The sequence below is a fragment of the Gallus gallus genome, chromosome 2 (genome assembly GCF_016699485.2).
Source record: "Gallus gallus isolate bGalGal1 chromosome 2, bGalGal1.mat.broiler.GRCg7b, whole genome shotgun sequence".
NCBI classification, from domain to species: domain Eukaryota; kingdom Metazoa; phylum Chordata; class Aves; order Galliformes; family Phasianidae; genus Gallus; species Gallus gallus.
Window position 1 is genome coordinate 64,784,836 of NC_052533.1, and position 18,812 is coordinate 64,803,647.

General features: G+C 41.2%; 1 protein-coding gene across 6 annotated transcripts in view; it reads left to right on the forward strand.

The window, feature by feature from the left end:
* Window positions 1-18,812, forward strand: part of F13A1 (coagulation factor XIII A chain) — a 155,716-nt gene that overhangs the window by 122,979 nt on the left and 13,925 nt on the right. For all 6 annotated transcript variants that reach the window (XM_046918034.1, XM_046918045.1, XM_046918054.1 and 3 more), the window contains 5 exons: window positions 3,646-3,753; window positions 6,266-6,440; window positions 10,055-10,193; window positions 16,694-16,797; window positions 17,583-17,671. In XM_046918034.1, coding sequence (XP_046773990.1) covers window positions 3,646-3,753; window positions 6,266-6,440; window positions 10,055-10,193; window positions 16,694-16,797; window positions 17,583-17,671 — 615 coding nt within the window. The remainder of the gene's footprint in view (window positions 1-3,645; window positions 3,754-6,265; window positions 6,441-10,054; window positions 10,194-16,693; window positions 16,798-17,582; window positions 17,672-18,812) is intronic.

The window sequence follows — 18,812 nt, forward strand, 5'->3', positions numbered from 1 at the left end:
TACTGTGTGTATGTATCATATATAGCCCTTTACAATGGTGTTAGTAAAAAGCATAAGGCCACGTACAGTCATAGAGCTGTAAGGTATATGGTCTCACACAAAAATACGGATAGACTTGTGCATAGTAATATTCACAGGCTAAAAATTGCTTTGAATGATGACAGCTGAAAGCTTTAACTGAGGTTGTAAATTAAAAAGGAACATGCAGTTCAAAACTGGATTATTAGTGGGAGATCATTCTCACAGCTGCCCTCTTTAATGAGCAGCATCAATTTGAGAGGAGGAAAGGCAAGAAAAATGGACCCAGGAAGAAAATACAACAGACCACTTGAAGCATGGGTGTAATGAATGAGGATTCAGGATGAGGATGTTCCTTGTAACATGACTGTGGTTCCTTTCTTCTAAGGATGCACAAATTGCCAATCACTCAGAAAAGCCCAAGGCAGATTGAGGAGAAATTTTGCTTTGGAAGAAATCTAGGCACATAGGAACTCTCCAGCTGAGAAATATCGGAAGCTGGGTGCTATATTGATCTTTTAACACTGCCTTTTCTTTTTTTCTTCTTTTTTTTTTAGAGAAAAGTAAAATAAAGCAGGTGGGCATGGTGTTCTTGTTGTCATGTTGAGCTTAATCATGCCCACATGAGCCCACAGCACAAACAAAATTTTGTGGCATGTACATTTGTTAAGGTTAGATCACGTCTGCCTGTAACCAGCTCTGGGAAACACAGACCTAGTTCCACCAGTGCAAAAGGTGATGCCGCCCCTCTTACTTGGGTTTAATTGGTTTGAAGTTTTTCTACTAGAGGCAGGCTAGCGTGAAAGGGGAATGCACACTGAAGACCAGTCTCACTTAAATGCATTGCTCTATAGTGCAATGCAAACCAATGTGCAGGCACAGCCTCTTTTCCTGTGTTTCCCCATGCCTTGTCTTCCTTCCACAGTCTTTTCCAGGTGGCTGTGCCAAATTTCCTTTGTCCTGCATTTGAGTTGTTCCCATTTCAGCTTGTGTCAAGAAGACAGTGCCAGTGCCTGGTCTATGTCTGCTGATCTGTCCTGGCTACCTACTTGTCTTGGCTGCTGTTTCACTTGATATTTCAAGGGTACTCAGACTTACGTGTGTTATGTGTCTGTTCTGCTTCCCTCTAGTTATTATTTTCATGCCAAGATTGAGAACAGGAAACTAATTTAGTTTGATTTAGTGATTTAGTGTTTTTAAGAAGTAATGGAAGGCAAAACTGGCTTTAGCCCATGTTACGGTGCTTTGCATCCTGCACTGCTGCATTAGCGTAAGGCAGCTAGACTTTACAGCCTGTCCTATGTCCCTCCTGCTATTATTCCAATTACTTCACAGTCATTTATATCATTCTGTAAATGCTAAGGTGGAAGGCAACAACTCTGATAGTAATTTCTTTCCTCTTTAGTCTTTCTGTATATGCTGGCAAGATTGACAGTGTCTCATAAACTGTAGATAAGAGAGATTTAATTTGCAAGCTAAACTTCTTATTGATTTAACTCAGCTTTTAGACACTGCTGATGACTTGAAGAACAGAAAGCTCTTTTTGATCCTGGTGAAAGTGATAAATCATTGGGCCAGGCCAAAAGAAGAGTGAACCTGAAGCAGGAAAAGGCCACTACGATGGCCCAGAATTTATACTGTCTATCTGTTCTCCTTGGGAAGCGGGGCCTCCACAGCTCTGCCATTCACCTGACATTGCTTACAGCACACGTCACTGGAGTAGAGTGGAGACCAGTAGTGTATTCAGCCTCATACAATACTAGGAGTAGGACATTTGGAGCCACTGACCCGCTTCCTTGCTTGCCTGAACACTACGAATTCAGTTTTGCTCAAGACTATAAGGTGCTACTACATACTAGCAAACTTCCAGGGAAAGTAATTCAATGCCGGTGTGCATTACAGAGCTGAGAATCAGTATGAGGAGAGAAGTGTGCTGCCTTGGAGGATGCTTGCTGGGCTTGTTTAGCTTGTAGAGGTGAAGGCTCCAGAGTGACCTCATCCAGTACTAAGAAGAGTTTATAAACAGGAGGGAGATTTGCCCAGAGAAGCTGTGGGTGTCCCATCCCTGGACATGTTGAAGGCCAGGTTGAACGGGGTCCTGGGCAGCCTGAGCTGGCGGATGGCAACCCTGACCACGGCAGAGGTTGGAACTGGGTGGGCTTTAAGTTCCCTACCAACCTAAGACATTCTATGATTCTATGAGTCTTTTAAAAGGATACATACAGTGGCAGTTTTCTGAGTAATGAGAGCCAGGCAGGCCAAAAAGAAAACATTTCTTGGACAGGAAAAGGCTGAGAGTGATGAACTATAGAGGTACTTCTTTTATGCTAATGCCAGAGCACAGCTGGTGCCTATAAGGGAGAGGCAAAAGTAGGCATGGACTCTCCAAGGATGTTACCCCACCCCTCCCATCTTTTTTGCAGCACCAACAGCTGTCTTGATTCTTGAACGCTTCCTCCTCAGCTCTCTGGCCTCACCTTGCCCCTGCCTTTCCCATGCTACCAGGTCAGCAGCTTGGCCTGGGCATTTGTTTGTCCTCTGCAGAATGCAGAACTCAGATCACCCTCATCTGCTGAGGGGCCTTAAACCAGGCTGAAGATGGTTTCAAAATCAATACAGCTCTAGTTGCAGCTGGGCACAAGAGCAAAAATCTTGTTAGCATGAACCATATCTCTAAGGATGCAAATGAAGGACATAAAGCTGAATATGGCAAGGGGATGAGCTGAGTGGAGTTTCTGTTACAGCTTTGAATGCTAATATAATACTGTGTTTTCAGTGAAACTGGAAGACGTTCTTTTATTAATGTGTGTTTCCTTGTCCCCTACCATTTTCCAGGGGACAGAGATATTTTCCTTTGCTATGCAGTTTCTCCTAAGGAAAATGAAATACATCACAGGGCAAGTTCTGTGACAAATGGTTTCTGGTCTATTTAGGCACCTCTGCCCTCAATTCATTCCTCTGCTTGTTCATGCTGGATCGAAGAAACTGTACCTTTCCACTCTATTTTTGAAGAAGACTACTTTAGGTCACTTGGTATTTTTTATGTCTAAGTTTCAGAGACCGGGATTAATCCGTTTCATTAGCTTTTGGCTTGTTAATTTTAAACATTTTTACTATTTTAGTTTAAAATGTAAGTGTCTTCATGTTATCTGTGGTAAATCATTTATTGGTCAACTTCTCAGCGTCGCGCTGAATGTATCAGAAAAGTTCTGAAATTAGCAGGTCTGGAATCTGTGAAGGACATGAAGTCCTTAGCGAGCAGACTAGCTTATTGTAGTTATTATTATAATACCTTCCTATTATATACTTGTTAGCACTTAAAATTTTATGTCCTGTCAGAAAGGCTACGTTGTCATTTTAACCTTCTGGAAACCAGACTGAGATTGAATTGAAAATGACGCTCTCTTTTCCCTTAAAGCGTCTCACATTTTTTTTTTTTTTGTTATTCGTGGGCAATTATTCTAGAAGAAGACTTGTATTTTTAAACACAGAACTTCGACCTGACCAACTGATTTTGAAGCTGATCAGCTATTATAACAACAGTGAAAAATAACTTTGCCTTTGCTTTTCAGAATAAAATGTGACTTAACTTGCCCTCTGTTTCTCTCTTTCTTTCTTTTTATCTAGTTTGAAGAAAACATTCTGGATGCTTGCCTTTTCCTGATGGACAAGGCGGAACTGGAGTTGTCTGGGCGTGGAAACCCGATCAAAATCTGCCGTGTTGCCTCTGCAATGGTATGCAGTAGATGCCCAGGATGTGTCAGAAGTGACTCTCTAATCAAAGCCAGGCTGGTTTAATGGCCTCTGTGCCCTCACGTCCTCCCTGTGGCAGGTGCCAGATCTTTTATCCATTCTGACCTCCGGGGTCTGGCACTTTATTTCATTCCACTAAAGGTGAAATCTTTATGTCAGTTCAGCATCCTGAGAGTGGAACCTCATTGGCATGAAAGCCACTTTTAAATGTTGCACTTTCATGCATGCTAGCATTTTTTATGACACCGTGCTTACTTTTTGGTAGCTGAGATTATTGAGAAAGCTGTTTCTTTCATGGATGGTGAGACACCATGATGGGTGAAATTTGAGATGAGGAATTGAGAGACTTTGTGTGGACTCCAGCACTAACCTCAGAAGGGCCTTAAGACACTGCAAAGCTGGGTGGATCTATGCCTGATTTTCAAGCCTCAGGCAGCCTCCTTAAGCTGACAGCATTTACATGAGGTACCTTGGCTCCAGGAGAATACGGTAGGAGATCTGAGCTCTTAAGTACAGGGCCCACGTAACTTTCCATACCCAGAATGGAAGTGCCCAAAATTTCCAGAAGGAAAGGGTAGGGAGAAGGCTTCCCGCATCTCCATTCCTTCCAGCTGTTAAGCATCAGGAGTCTTACTGTGTGTATAACAGCAGCCCCATCTCTTATATTCAAGCTGGAAGACTCATCCAGGATATAAAAGACAGATGAGTCTACTCCTCTCTGCCTTTTGGAGGTCTGAACTTATACCTTCTGCTTCCCAGAACAGTGTGCTGGTCATTAAGCTATTATCATTAGATGTTCTCCCAGGCCACCTGCTAAAAGAGTCTCCACAAAACATGGCCACTGAAGATGACCCACTTATTACAGCATTTACCCAGACTGTAGGAGAATTAACGCTTTGTCTTACATAACATTGAAGCAGGATGTCTAGCCTCTCAGTGCTACATGATGAATTTTGTGTAACACAAAGTTAAGTAGGTTAACTTCAACAAGGAAGATTGAGATCACCTCCACCTCCCTATTTCGTTTTGGCCTTCTGGTTATTTCTTTTACTCTAGGCATTAGAAATGTGGCTTCAGACCTCTTGCGACAGAAGTAAGAACTGAATGTGGTTCCTTTACAATTGCTGCATTGGTCACTGGTCTCTTAAAAGGTCCCTTATGCAGATTCCCTGGAAACCCTATGAGCAGAAGAACATAATGTTATGAACCCGAAATGGGCATGTGTTTTCAGCCACTCAGCCATTTTATATAAGTGGAAAAGTTTCCTGTTGGAATTGCAGGAGTCAGTAGATTTCAGGTATCTGAAGGATTAGGTCACAGCTGGGTGAGAGTTCAGGCCATCTGAAATCTGAACAGAAGTAAGAAGTGGCCAAGAGGTACCAAGGCCTCACCTGTGTTCCTTGCCCTCATTCTTGCTCAAGATGTTATATGGTAGAGCTGAGCTTGTCTGGGGAGCTGCCCCCACGCTGTACTTTTTCTGAAGCTTCCTAAAGCTCCAAAGCAAACAGAGCTGCCCCCTTTTTCCACTCCTCACAACCAGCAGAGAGCCTAAAGATCGAAATGCCGTCCTGTCCTTGAAGTGCCTCTTTTCTTGGCATGTTTTCCACAACAGTGAGAGATGGGCACAACCCCTTAACCCTTTGGTTATGACTCTGAATACTTATCTCCTTCAGTCCTAGGGTTCACGGGAAGTCGATTTTCTAATTATAAAACGGTAGTTAATCCAGCCAAAAGCTTTTAAATGAGAATTGTGATTTATTTGGCTGGCATGTAGCTGTTCCACATTAACATAATTAAAAGGTACAGAGCGAATGAGCTTTTTGCACAGCCTCAACTGGTTTGGTTCAAATTGCAGCTTGGAGATGTATTGCTCGTTAATGCCTATCAGTATAGCCATTAGTCAGCAAAACTCCATGCTTTGTGTAATCTTACCAAGGGAAAACCTGCACAGCATATTCCTTCTTGTTTTCATGTGTGCTGGACTGAAGAAATTAGTTTCTAATCTAAAAATAACAGTGGACTGATTCTTCTCTCTGTCCACTGTAAATTGGGAGTGATTTTACTAAAAATATCTGGGCCGGTACAGACAGAAAAGCAGATGATGTTAGGAAATAAGATGGTTTAACATTTCTGAGGCTTGCTTATGAATTTAAAACTGATCGTGTTTCTTAAAAATACATAGCAACGAGCATGTGTAGTGTTAATAAAGCGTACTAACGTAGCAACATGAATGCTCATTGTGGTGATTTAATTTCACTATTATTTTTAAGTGCCTGACCTTGATTCAAAATTATTCAGTGATGGTGAATCCACCACAGCCCTTAGCAAGATTGTTCTGTTCATCTTCTACCTTCATAATTAAACATTTCTGTGTTATTTCTAGCCTAAACTTAGCTATATTCAGTCTTTCCTGTCCTATCTTGGTCTGCTGGGTTAAAGAGCTCTTTATTATTCAGCTTCTGACACCCCTAAAACTCATTTCCTTTGTCTGTAGATCAATTCCAAGGACGATAATGGTGTTTTGGCTGGATCATGGGACAATCTCTATGATTATGGAGTCCCACCTTCGGCCTGGACGGGAAGTGTGGACATCCTCTTGGAATATTACAGTTCTAAGCAGCCAGTGCGATATGGACAGTGCTGGGTCTTTGCCGGTGTCTTCAACACATGTAAGTATCAGTGAGAAAAGCTTCATGCTGTTATGCGATCCTTACATAGCAGAATGAGCTTTTAGGTTAAACTAGCTAAAATTCTTCCTGGCTCTGTGATGGTCAGGAGTAAATGGTAAAGATACTTAAAAATGCATGGCCAAAATAGACTCAATAGCTGCGCTTCCAGAATGACGTATTAACTATTTATTTGTTCAGAAAAAAAATGTATTTATTGAATCACAGAGACTAAATTTGGGGTGAGAAAGTTAGCCTTTTAGTATGCTCTCTGTTTCTGTTAGGAAGTGTGAGATGAACAGGGGGCTTAGTGTCTAAATCTGCAACTTAAGACTATTACTCGATATGAGGTATTGTAGACGTATTTCTACTCCAGAAAGGCTGAACATTGTACTTGACAAGGGATGTTCTTAGCAAGACTAATGGGTACTGTCTTAGCACTTGCCTACTGGCACTTTTAACACTTCCTAACGGAATTTTTGAGCCAGATCAATGAGAAAAATTTTGGCCTGTTTTACGAATTGTCTGGCATTACAAGGTTAAATCCTAATAAGTTTGCTCAAACTAGAACAAATGTATTCCAGCGTTGCAGCAAAAGAGACATTTCAGGTTTTAAAACTGAGTAGGGAAAGCAATGCTGGGTTAGTCTCTTTTCTTCTTTTAGCGTCTAGCACTTGCTAGCAGCATCATCCCAAATGAATACTCCCTGAACGCTGGAACACACTGGGGTATAATAGTGGTAAAGAAAGGTACTGTTAATGTAAAAGATACATTTACACAGACAGTAGGGACAAGACACTGGGAGCAATGCGTGTGTCAAAAGCTCTTTGCTAATATAGAGCCAAACAGTTATTTTGCTTATGGGACAGGCCAGTATAAGAAAATAAAAGTGAGTCTGGCTTAAACATAGAGATCTCCCCTAGAGGCACTTACAGCTCGTATATTTAAGCATCAGACTGGAGGGGGGACCAGGTCAGCCTAGGACTAAGGGGATACAGTGGGCATTTTGGCAGGCTTGGACTCTACTTTGCATTAAGTACTTCTCAGCCACAGCTGAAGGTCAAAGCTTTGCTTCTTATATTTAGGATGAGAAAAGAAACTTGCAGAAAAACTCCCCACAAAACCTTTCCCTTTTTCATCTCTCTCAGCACTGTTACATGTTGCTGTCTTCAGAAATAGCATCGTACTTTTCCTTACGTTGTACTTCTAACAAAAATGAAGGAGATTAATCACCCATCTTCTGCAGCAAACATGGAAGTTAAATAATTAACAAGTTACAAATCTGGCTCTTCATCCTTGTACAGCTCTAGGTATCTCTGTATTTTCACTTTATTTTTGCCTGTCCCATATACGTATATTTCGTTCAATGCATAGTTTTCTTTCTGTCCAGGTAACAGAATTTTGTAACTCATTTTAGTTACCTGAGGTAGTTCAAGAGCTATTCAAAACAGTAGGGACCTCAGAAATAAAGCTCTGTTCTGACCACCTATCCTTCTGCTGGCACACACTTCTCACAGCTCCAGGGGAGGATTCCATTTCAGGTTTCTCTGCTTCTCTTTCATATGTCTGGAAAGGTTTGTGCTTTGATTTAGGGAGACTCTAGCAGGTGCTCTATCCTTTGACGTATGAAATAGTTCATTTTATTTCTGGTGCCATGGGAATATCAATCCATCCAAAGAGCCTCAGAGATGTCTACTTCCTTCTTTGCCTGAGGTCGTATGGACTGTACCTGATACTCCTCCATCTCTGCACAACATAGTGAGTTCAGAAAGGCCCTTGCAAATGTTTCTTATAGATGCAGTTCATCATAGTGACTTTCACAGGCCACTTTCTCTTGCTACCAGTGCTTCTTCCGTCTGTCCCTATATCACAAACATACATACAGATTCTCCTGTTTTCCCCCTGCACTGGCCCTGGAACTCTGCTACACAGTATTTTGCCTGTCGGCCACTGTGAAAGTGGGGCAATGCCGTGGAGGTCTGGAGCCTACTGTGTTAAATGGAGAGGCATATTTATCAGGGACAAAATTAGATTCAGTTTGCTGACTACTTTAGTCAAGCCAGAGACCTGGGACTTCATACTGTGAGGCTTACTGAAGTATAAAGTTTGTTGAGCATTATGAAATTAAAACATTGTTCAGTGGCTAATCTGTTGCATAGCTGTTTTCATGTCCAGCTGCTGACCACTCCAGAGAGAGGACAGCAAAGGCCTAAACAAACATGCTGAACTTAAAGTATTGTTATAAGTTCTATTTTGCATTCTTTTTCAGCTGCCAATGTTTTATCATTGTGACCAGTCTCCAGCTTTCCAAGGTTACTATGTAAGCTCTGAATAGACATCCATTAAAAATGCTAAAACATTCTGAAAAATGCTCATTAATCTTGAAATTGTCAGACAAATTATTTTCAATGAGCCCTGATGGCTCATGTGGTGGAAACCTGGGAGCGCGCTTGAATTAAGTTTAATCAATAGGTACATATGGTATTGGATGCATTCAGGTAATTTTTCATCCAGTAACTTGAAATGAATGTGCAGTCCTACTCTGTATTGAGAGTCACAGTAGTGACACTAATGAATATACAAAACCAAGCAGTAGCAGAAAGGGTTGTTCAACACTGCAGCGATGGTACTATTTAAAAATACAGTTTTTGACCAAAATGTTTCCCTTTTCCAAAAAAAGTCCTCTGTTTTCTGCAGAACCATGGTGGCTCCTAAATCAGAACCCAGGAACTTCTTTTGGACAAATGTCACAACATTTCATCTGGACAGGTTGAGGTGATATGTCACCCTGTGTCTCCACTTCCCTCTTGGACCGTGTTCCATGTCTACCAGCCAGGGTGCACCACTAACACAGAAGTTTAGTGACTCACTACTGCACTTCAGATATAGCCATAGCTTTCCCATGTGCCCCAACTTCACCTCTTGTCAGCTGAGGTCAAGGATTGTCAGCTATATTGCAGTGGTTTGAAATTTAGGGGTAGGAAACTTTTTTTTTTTGATCCTCCTCTTTAAGATCCTTTATGGGAAGGGACCATTGACTCCAAAGTACTATTGCTTAGAAATCAATACAAATTATGTAATGCATTTTGTTCATACTCAAACTCTGACATTTCTTTTGCAAATAATGCAGTTTTCTCCCTTGTTAGCAATCAGCTTCTGCCTTGTACTTTATGTTCTCTAGACCCCATCTGACAGCATATTCCAAAACAGTGAAACTCCAAATCAACCAGGAGACATTTTGTATTCATCTTCCTTTTAGCATAGTCTCTCTTAATTCTCCTGGCTTACTGATAATAGGAGTTCTAGTGTATTTTGCATTTCATGGAACCTCAAAATTATTTTTCTTTATATCACATTTGATCCATTCCATCCATATTAGCCTTGAAAAGCTGCCGTGTGGTCAGTATGCAAGACTATTGGTAACTGGCCAGTTAAGCAATTGTACCACTACATATCTTGAATGCTCAGCATTTGGGGACCAAACAAAATGTTTAACATATTCTATATAAAGAAAGATAGGAGAAATTATTTGGGCTGATTTGGATGAGTTTTCCCATTTTATTTCTATTAATGTTTTCTCTTTACATTTTCTCATTACATTTCTATGTTTGACACAGTTTTGAGGTGCCTGGGGATACCTGCAAGACTCATTACCAATTATTCTTCTGCCCATGACAACAATGCCAATTTACAGTTGGACTTCTTTCTGGATGATGAAGGGCAGGTGGACAACAGATTGACCAAAGACTCTGTCTGGTGAGTTTTCCCGGCAAATGCCTTTAATACGCCAACTATATGCATACTAAAAAAACACAACAAGAAATGTATGTGGTTTATTTATTTCTCTTTTCAATAAGGACCATTGCTAGCTTGCAGAAAACACAACGAACTGATGATAGGATGATGAATATGAATTGCTTGTCATTTAAAGGGACAAGCCATAGGAGATCTATGAGATCACTACTAATATTACCATTCAGTAGTGTACATTTCAGCACACTGAAGGAGAGTTGACATGTATTTGTGCTACTTAGGGCAAGGCTGGTTCCCAAAATGGAAGAAGGTGGTAGATTGGGCACTTCCATCCGTTTTGAGCCAGGTTCAAAGAGATACTTCAGTGTCTATGGGAAAACAAACTTCTTATTTTGCTTCCACCTAATTCTTGTATTTGTAAGCTGTTTTTTAAGTTTTGCACATACAGTCAGTGTCCTAAATGAGTGCTTTCCCAAATAATTCCAGTTTGGTTGAAAAAGAAGCAAGCCAAGCTATTGCACATGTTGCTGAAATGCTATCACCAGAGTTATAAAAAGAAATGTCCCTGTGAACAAGAAATGGACTACATATTATTTTAGAGAAGACAGTCGTCTACCTTTCTCCTCGAACTCTTGCTGTCTCCTATCTGACAGGAGAAGTGTAGCACATATTGATTATATGCTCTGTTTGGTAAAAATTATGTGAGGGTTATCGGGCCTCAAGCCTTTCCTCCTCAGAGTGAAGCAGTGAATGTGACCTCTGTATATATTGCTATATTCAGGAGATACTTGTCTTATTCAGTGTTAATATACTTGATTTGTGTCAATGATACCTTCACCTCATCAGCATAGCTACTCATCAGCTTGTTTCATTAACAACTTAATCCCTGGAAGTCTTTATATTAAAACTGTAATAAATCCATTCTGTGGTGGATGAAATGACTGAACCTGTTGCAGTAACCTCTTTAAGTGATTTCCATAATCTGTTACCAAGATGCAATTTAAGGGAAGCAATTAGGTTCATTTACATCTGAAGCCTGTATCATAACATCACAGACAATAGGAGAGACTGCAAGGTACCTCTGGAAGTTATCTAGTCCAGTTTCCTGCTAAAAGCACAGCAGTTTGCTCAGGGCTGTGTCCATTTGAGTTTTGAATATCTGCAAAGATGGACACTCCACAACCTCTCTGGGCAAGCTGTGTCAGTGTTCAAAATCTTTCAGAGTAAAGATGTTTTCTTATGTCCAGGGAAAATTTCCTGTGTTTCAGTTTGTGTCTATTGCCTCTTTTCTTGTCGTGGTGGGCCACTGTCTGGTTCTGCCTTCCCCTCACCCCCACTTTCTAATCAGGTACTCATACCCATGGATAAGAGCCCATCGAGCCTTCCCATCTCCAGGCCAAACAGTCCCAGCCCTCTCAGCCTCTCCTCATGTACATCCTCTGGTGTATCAGCCATTCCTCATGGCTTTCTGTATCTGCAAACTTGCTGAAGGCATAGCCGGTTACACCATCCAGGTCATTAACGAGGATGTTAAACAGTACTGGACTCAGTATTAACCCCTGGGGTACACAGCTAGTGACTAACCTCCAGCTGGATTTCATGCCACTGATCACAACCTTCCAAATCCAGCAGTTCAGATGGTTTTCAGCCCACTTCACTGTCCGCTTATCAGGCCCACATTTCAAAAGTTTCTTTATCAGGATGTCACAGAAGGCAGTGCTAAAGTCAAAAGGAAAACAAAAATGAGAAAACAACCATGTACTGGTCTCCCTTTGCCCACTCAGTCATTTTGTCACAGAGAGCTATTAGATTGGTCAGATATGGCTCCCCCATGATAAATCCACACTGACTACAATCACATTATCCTTCATGTGTCTGAAAACATTTTCCAGAAGAATTTGCTCTATCACCTTCCCAGGAATCAAAGTGAGACTGCTAAGTTGGTAGTTCCCTGAATGTTGCTGCTTCTCTGTCTTGAAGAGAAGGATCATATTTGCTTTCTTAAACTCCTCAGGAGCCTTCCTCTGTCACCAAGACCTTTCAAAGGCAAATGTGAGTGGCCTCACAGTAACACCAGCCGGCTCCCTCACTGCTCATAGGTCCGTCCCATTAGGCCCATTGGACTTCTACGTAGACACAGAATTTGTTTGAATATTCCATACCTTGACCTTCCTCTACGTGTAGTAAAGTTCCATTATAGCAGGCTTCCACACTGGTTGGAGGTGCTTGTGATTCTGGAGGACAAATCTTAGCAGAAATGAGGACAAAAAAACATGGAGTACTTTGACCTTTTCTGTTGTCACCAGGTCCCTTGCCTTATTCAACACTGGACCAGTATGTAGTCTTCTTTTTGCTGCCGATATACTTGACTTTCTTACTGCCCTTCACATCCCTTGACGTATTCTGCAGCCCACGAAGCTGTATCTGATCCTTGTAGCAGCAGAACATCAGTGCTTCTCATGAGGCTGGTCCTTCTGCAGCTCACAGAGCTGTAAAGTAATAGCCACAAGACCCAATGACCAGATCCCTCACTGTTCAGACCGTACATAGCTAGTTATGGATCACAGCCATGTTTCAGACTCTTCACCGTCTTATCTCTTCTTCTACACTTCTCTTAAGCTGATCCATGAATTAACTCTCACCCGGTTTTGACATTTCCTTGTACTTTCCTATCTTTCCATTTCCCAACTGTTTCCCATAGCTTCTGAAATCAGTTCTGTATTTTTCCATTCTTCTAGGGCAGGGACAGATCACCTGAAATCATCCTTGCTCCACTGAAATCCATACTCAGCTTCACAACAGCATTTCCTACCGCCCTCCTGCTTTTCTTTGGCTTGATTACTTTTTGAACTGCCTTGTTCATCCTTTTTATCCTCCTGATGCATTTATTAGTACATGGTGCACTTCACCCTTTGGGCATAAGTTAATATATGTTCCATACCTTTTTTATTTCTCCTCTGTGTCCTTTCTCTTCATTACTTTGTAACACTCCGTGGTAGCCCACATGCAGACTTTATATGGCTTGTGTCTTAACCTTGATTTTATTTTTTAAAGTCTTTTATTACTTTCTGGTTGTTTTTTGTTTTTTATTTTTTTTTAAGAGGACAAGCTCAAAGTACTTATAATGATTTTTTAAATGTATTTCTCACTTTTATTTATAATCTCTTGCAAAGTGGAAACAAAGCTATTTTTCTTTATTAGTATATCATTTCTATTGCCTCATTCTGCTGAAGCTGATCTGTCTTCAGGTTTTAAATACCCTCAGACTTCAGGAATACTTGCAGCCCGGATTTTCAGTCCAATCAATCTCTGAGTGTGGGGCTCCCTGTGAATGCTGTCTGACATTTATTTATTTTTATTAAAAAGCTTTTTCCCCCCTGGGATAGGAAAGAGAAACAACAACAAAACACAGATACAAAATTACACAGACTTCGCAAAAAGTTATTTTTATAAAACTGGCTGGATTTGGGACCCATCAGTACTGCTTCTGTCCCCTTACTTTGTTCTCCTTGTCTTTCTTAATGATGATATATAAAGACACAAGGAATATTGCTCTTGGATGGGAATCAAGACTACTCCTACTGTGAAGTCCAAGCAGAACGGTGTCAGTACCTCAGCAGAAACTTGCTTGGAGTCACCCAGCCCCATGTGGGCTCACCCATGTTCTGTGGATTGAGCCCTTGTAAGACCTCTGCTCTCCCATTCACTTCCTGCTCACTTTTCTCTCCATGTTATCAGTGTCTCTCTCAAACCTCATGCCCAGGATAATTTGCTAATGAAAGAGCAGCAACTGTTTTCAGCGTGTGCCTGCCTCATAAGCAATACCAAGTACCCTTCTTAAATTGTCTTCCAGGCATAAAATCCACCTGGTCATCTTTTATTAATTTCCCCATTGCTTTGTTTAGTCTATTCGTAATTATCTCTGTAAATATTTAATGGTCACTACATTGATCTGTATAGCCATTCTTGCTTTCTGTAATGTCTCGGGCTTGCTGTAGAATACAAGAAGTACAGATTCAATTTAAGAAGTTGTGACTGCAGAGCCAGCTCCTCAGTTGTGCTCTCTTCTTCTAGAGCAAATCTTCTGCCACATTTAGGAGAGGGAAATGTTCCCCTCATCCTCCTTTCCTTGACACTCATGTGCTTTACAAACAATGTTTTTCTTTTCATTCACATTCAGTATCTTGATGTGCATCTGTTATTTGTGTGGCAGCAGACCTAGAGGAGTTGCTGTCCTGATGTGCTCAACACTACACAAATAAAAAACAGTGAGAAAAGTCCTGTCTCCTGGAGTGAACAGAGAAAAATAAGATACTGCATTATCTAATTACAGAATTGAAGCAGAGCTGCCATTTTCCCCGTTGTTATCTCCCCTTTGATTTTATCATCTTTCCCTCCTGCCTGCTTTTCAGATTATTCTTTTTCAGAACAAAAAGTCAATGACACATCCAAGTTTGATTCAAAGTGGACTTTCAGGGTAGGTATTGTCTCTCTCAGCTTTCAAAAACCCACCTGCTGTAAAGTGCTCCCTCATCCTCAGGTAGCCCTCAGGTGAGCTCTGTTAGCATGATTCAGCATTGACTACTCTCAGCAGCATCAAAAATTCTCTGAGTGTGCGTCATTTTCCTTGAATAATTCCTTTTTCTGTAGTGGTGCTTCATTAACACTCCTAACTGACAAGTTTTACCCTGATCCAAGCTTTCATTTCCACTTTGAAATGTCTTGTTAGACAAGCCTCAGATCCTTCTGACTCTGCTATGTGGCTGGTTTTCACCTATTATTAATGAAATGGTCAGAGATTAACAGTCCCCATTCCTGTTGCTAATATCACTGTGTGTGCTAGGGGCTATATCAGCAGCTACGCTGATGTAATTTTATTCATTTCTGCTGTAGGATATGTATAATTTGAAAGCAAAACTGCCTCTTCTCTACTCTTTCTTTCTCTTTTTTTCTTTCAGTAATGAAATTCAAATGCTTTGCTGTCTTTATTGTGCAACTCCCATCCTAGATGGCCTTTCTTCTTTGCTTGTGCTCTCCCTTGGGCACAGGTAACACTAGAGGAATAAAGTAACAAGATCCATCTTGTCTGCTCATATTTGAAACATCCAGTGCCTGACCTGCCCCAAAAGTAATGCTTCCTATTTTAATATGTTGGTCCATGACATCAGAGGCAGATGTCAGTGGTATGACAGTAGAGGTTGAACCTTTTCACCAATATTTCGTTACATTTTGCTGCTGTGTGGCAGATGGCAGCAGAGTAGCAGTCTGACAAATTGATGTCTGACATGGAAATACATAGGAAGCAAAGATTTGGAACTGAATTCCTCCATGTAGAAAAAAAATGCACCCATTGACATTCATCAATGCTTGCTTAGTGTTTATGTGAGCACAGTGGATGTGGGCACAGTGAGGCAGTGGGTGGTGTGTTTCTGCAGTGGCAACAGTGAAAGACAAGGCACATTCTAGATGGCAATGCACAATTGCCATAGCACAAAATGAAGAGCTCTTGTTCATCACTGATGAAAATGCACATCTAGTGGTGATGACTGTGTTGAAAAATAGTGGTTTGTAGATGAGAATTTGCTCTTCCAAGTAGTGTGATTGTGCTCACTATATCTGTTGTAGTTCCCATGGAAATAACCAGGAGGCATTACTTCTGGAGCGAACTATCTCTTTTTGCTGCACATCCAACTAAATAAGGGCATTTCAAGCCTGAGCACATAGATTAATATCTCTGATAAATTCATCTTCCCGTGATATTGTCCTAGTCCCTAAGGCATCACCTGGTCCAGAATGGTCATAAGTGGATTTCATGGAAAGCTGTACTTTCTTGGAGTGTGACCTTCCTCACTGGTCTGAGAAACAAGAAATTCCCAATAAGGATAGTCTTACAAGCCTGTCTTTTTTCTCAACCAACGTGGGAACCAGCTGAGCATATGTTTTTTCAGCCATGAAAACAAAGCTACACACTATATTGTTGAATTGATCCTGAAATCTTTTCAGTAGAGGTACCAAAGCTTCAGTCTTACTAGTTATAAAGCATGTCAAGTTTCAGTGGCTTGAAGAAGATTCAAAGCTTGTTTTTGTGGGCATTTTGAATTGGAGATGTCTTCCACTGATGGAAAGGATTGCAGCCATCTTGTAGCTCCATTGTTAGGGACATCAGGCTGGAAAGAGATTGTGGTGTGGGTAACTCTTCATATACCCCAATAGCCTACAAACACTGGCATCTTTTCTCAGTTATATTTGCATTCAGCACACAGTAGAAGAATTAAGTCTTCTTCAACTTGCAGGCAAAGATCTATAATGACAGATTGTGGCCTTTAGGTTTTAACTAATAGTCATCAAACCAAAAGACTTAAAATCTATTCTTTAAAAAGAGCAGACATTTTCACCCTAAATTGACAGATGTTGTTATTGGAGCAATGACAGGTCACAGATTTGTTGTGGTGTTTCTGCTTCTTTCCAAGAATTTAGTATTCTGATCTCATCTCCTTTCTAAGGAACTATCATTGCTGGAATGAAGCTTGGATGACCAGACCTGATCTTCCTGTTGGTTTTGGAGGATGGCAGGCTGTTGATGGTACACCCCAAGAAACCAGTGATGGTAATACTGCTTGAAGTCCTCCTTAACTCTCTTTGCAGTGCTTGAAATTTTTCTGTGGTAAATGATGAGGTGACTGTAGCTAAGCCAGTGTCAGCATATGGACTGTGAAAACCCCTTACACCAGATAAACACACTCGTTTGTGCTCAGGGCCTTCTCCTGAGTTGTTCTGAGCTCTAAAACAAGTCCTTGTTTTAACATTGCTCATGGCATACATGCACAAAATCCTGCATGAGGATGGTCTTGCCTGGCTTATGAGAAATGTAGTTCCACTGCCAAAGGATGGCTTCCAAATTTTTGAAGAACCTGTACAGAAGCCTGATCAAATGAATTCTCTTTCATTGTGTATCAGCCACTCTCTACAGCCCTTCTTAAACTGCCTGAGCAGGCTGTAGGCAGGAGAAAAAAACATGAAAAGCCACTGCTGTTTCTTCCCAGTCTTTAATTTTGCAATTCTGAATTGCTGAAATCTGAATTGCTGAAAAAGACATTTTTCAGCAGATTTGCAGTGAGATCTTTCTCAGTTTAGCTGATCCCCCCTGAAATTACCACCTGCTTTAACCAAAACCAACTTTAACTGCATTTCAACCACTTAAGACATGCACTGGGTTTCACGATGTCATTAAGTTACCAAGTCATTAGGTAGTTTCATGCTTGAGTCTGTGTTGTTTAGAGGGATAGCAACAGAAATGAAGCTTTTAAGTTCTCACTTAGGAGTTCCGGTAAGCTACTGAGAAGTTTCACCAAACCCAAGGATTATTTCTCTCCTTATCTCTTTCCCCTGCAGGTATGTACAGGTGTGGCCCAGCATCAGTTCAGGCCATTAAACATGGTCATGTTTGTTTCCAGTTTGATGCTCCTTTTGTCTATGCTGAGGTATGTTCCTGAAAAATTTTTGTGCATTGAGCATTATGTGTGGGACTGTAGCTGAGACAGAAGATAGGGCTCCACTGCAGTTTGTAGATTCAGAAGTTATTTGACATATTCACTGCATCAAAGACTAATCTTATTATTATGGCATGCAAGCATGTAGGTGTGATATGGCTCTAATAGGTGATATGGATTTCTCTCATCTCAGTTCACCAGTGTAGAAAGCAGAAAAAGTTGTTCAGATCAAATTTCAGTATGTGGTCATCCAGATTCCAGCTATGCTGGCAAATGAGTCACCAGCTCTAGCTACTCATTCTTGTTAGCTATGACCTCCTTCTCAGGTTTGCCAGCAAACCCGGTTATGTTAAGGCTTCACTGCTTATTTCAGTCAAAATTAATGCTGTGATTTTAAAGACATCATTGTTCACCATGTTCCTTTTGGCTGCTTTGGGTCAGGGAGTGCTGACATGGGCAGTCTGACTGGCAGATCTGAGAAGGTTATATCTCTGTGAGGAACAAGGGAACCTGGCCTGGTGTTTTAACCTCTTACCCCACCAGAGTTGTTGTGCCCAGAACTGCATAAGCTGTAGAGCAAGTCTCTTTCACACTGAATTGTATATAGCTTAGCACAAAAGAGAATAAGTACGTTTTATCTATGAAGCACTCTCCTCTGGAATAAATCTTTTGGTGTGAGGAATGTGTAATTGTGCTCCCCAAATCCAAATGATATTTCTGTAGCCTACTCAGGTTTACTCTGGCTGATGTTCTGGAGTTGCATATAGTAAAATGGATCTAGTCATTATTGTAGAGTATGTCTAATTTTAAACATGGGATTTCAATGTAAGTAGTGGGACTTCAAATCAATGCAGGGGGAGATCTGGGAATTCTGATTGACAGCAAACCAAATGGGAGCCAGCAGTGTGCCCTGGCAGCCCAAAGGGCCAATCATCACGGGGGTGCATCAGGCCCAGCACTGACACTGGGCAAAGGAAGGGGTTGTCCCACTGTGCTCCATACTGTATGGTTGCACCTCTGGCACTGGGGGCAGATCTGAGTACCACAACATAAAGAGGACATCAAAGTGTTAGAGAGCATTCAAAGACAGTGAAGGGCCTGGAGGAAAAGATGTATGAGGAGAAGCTAAGGT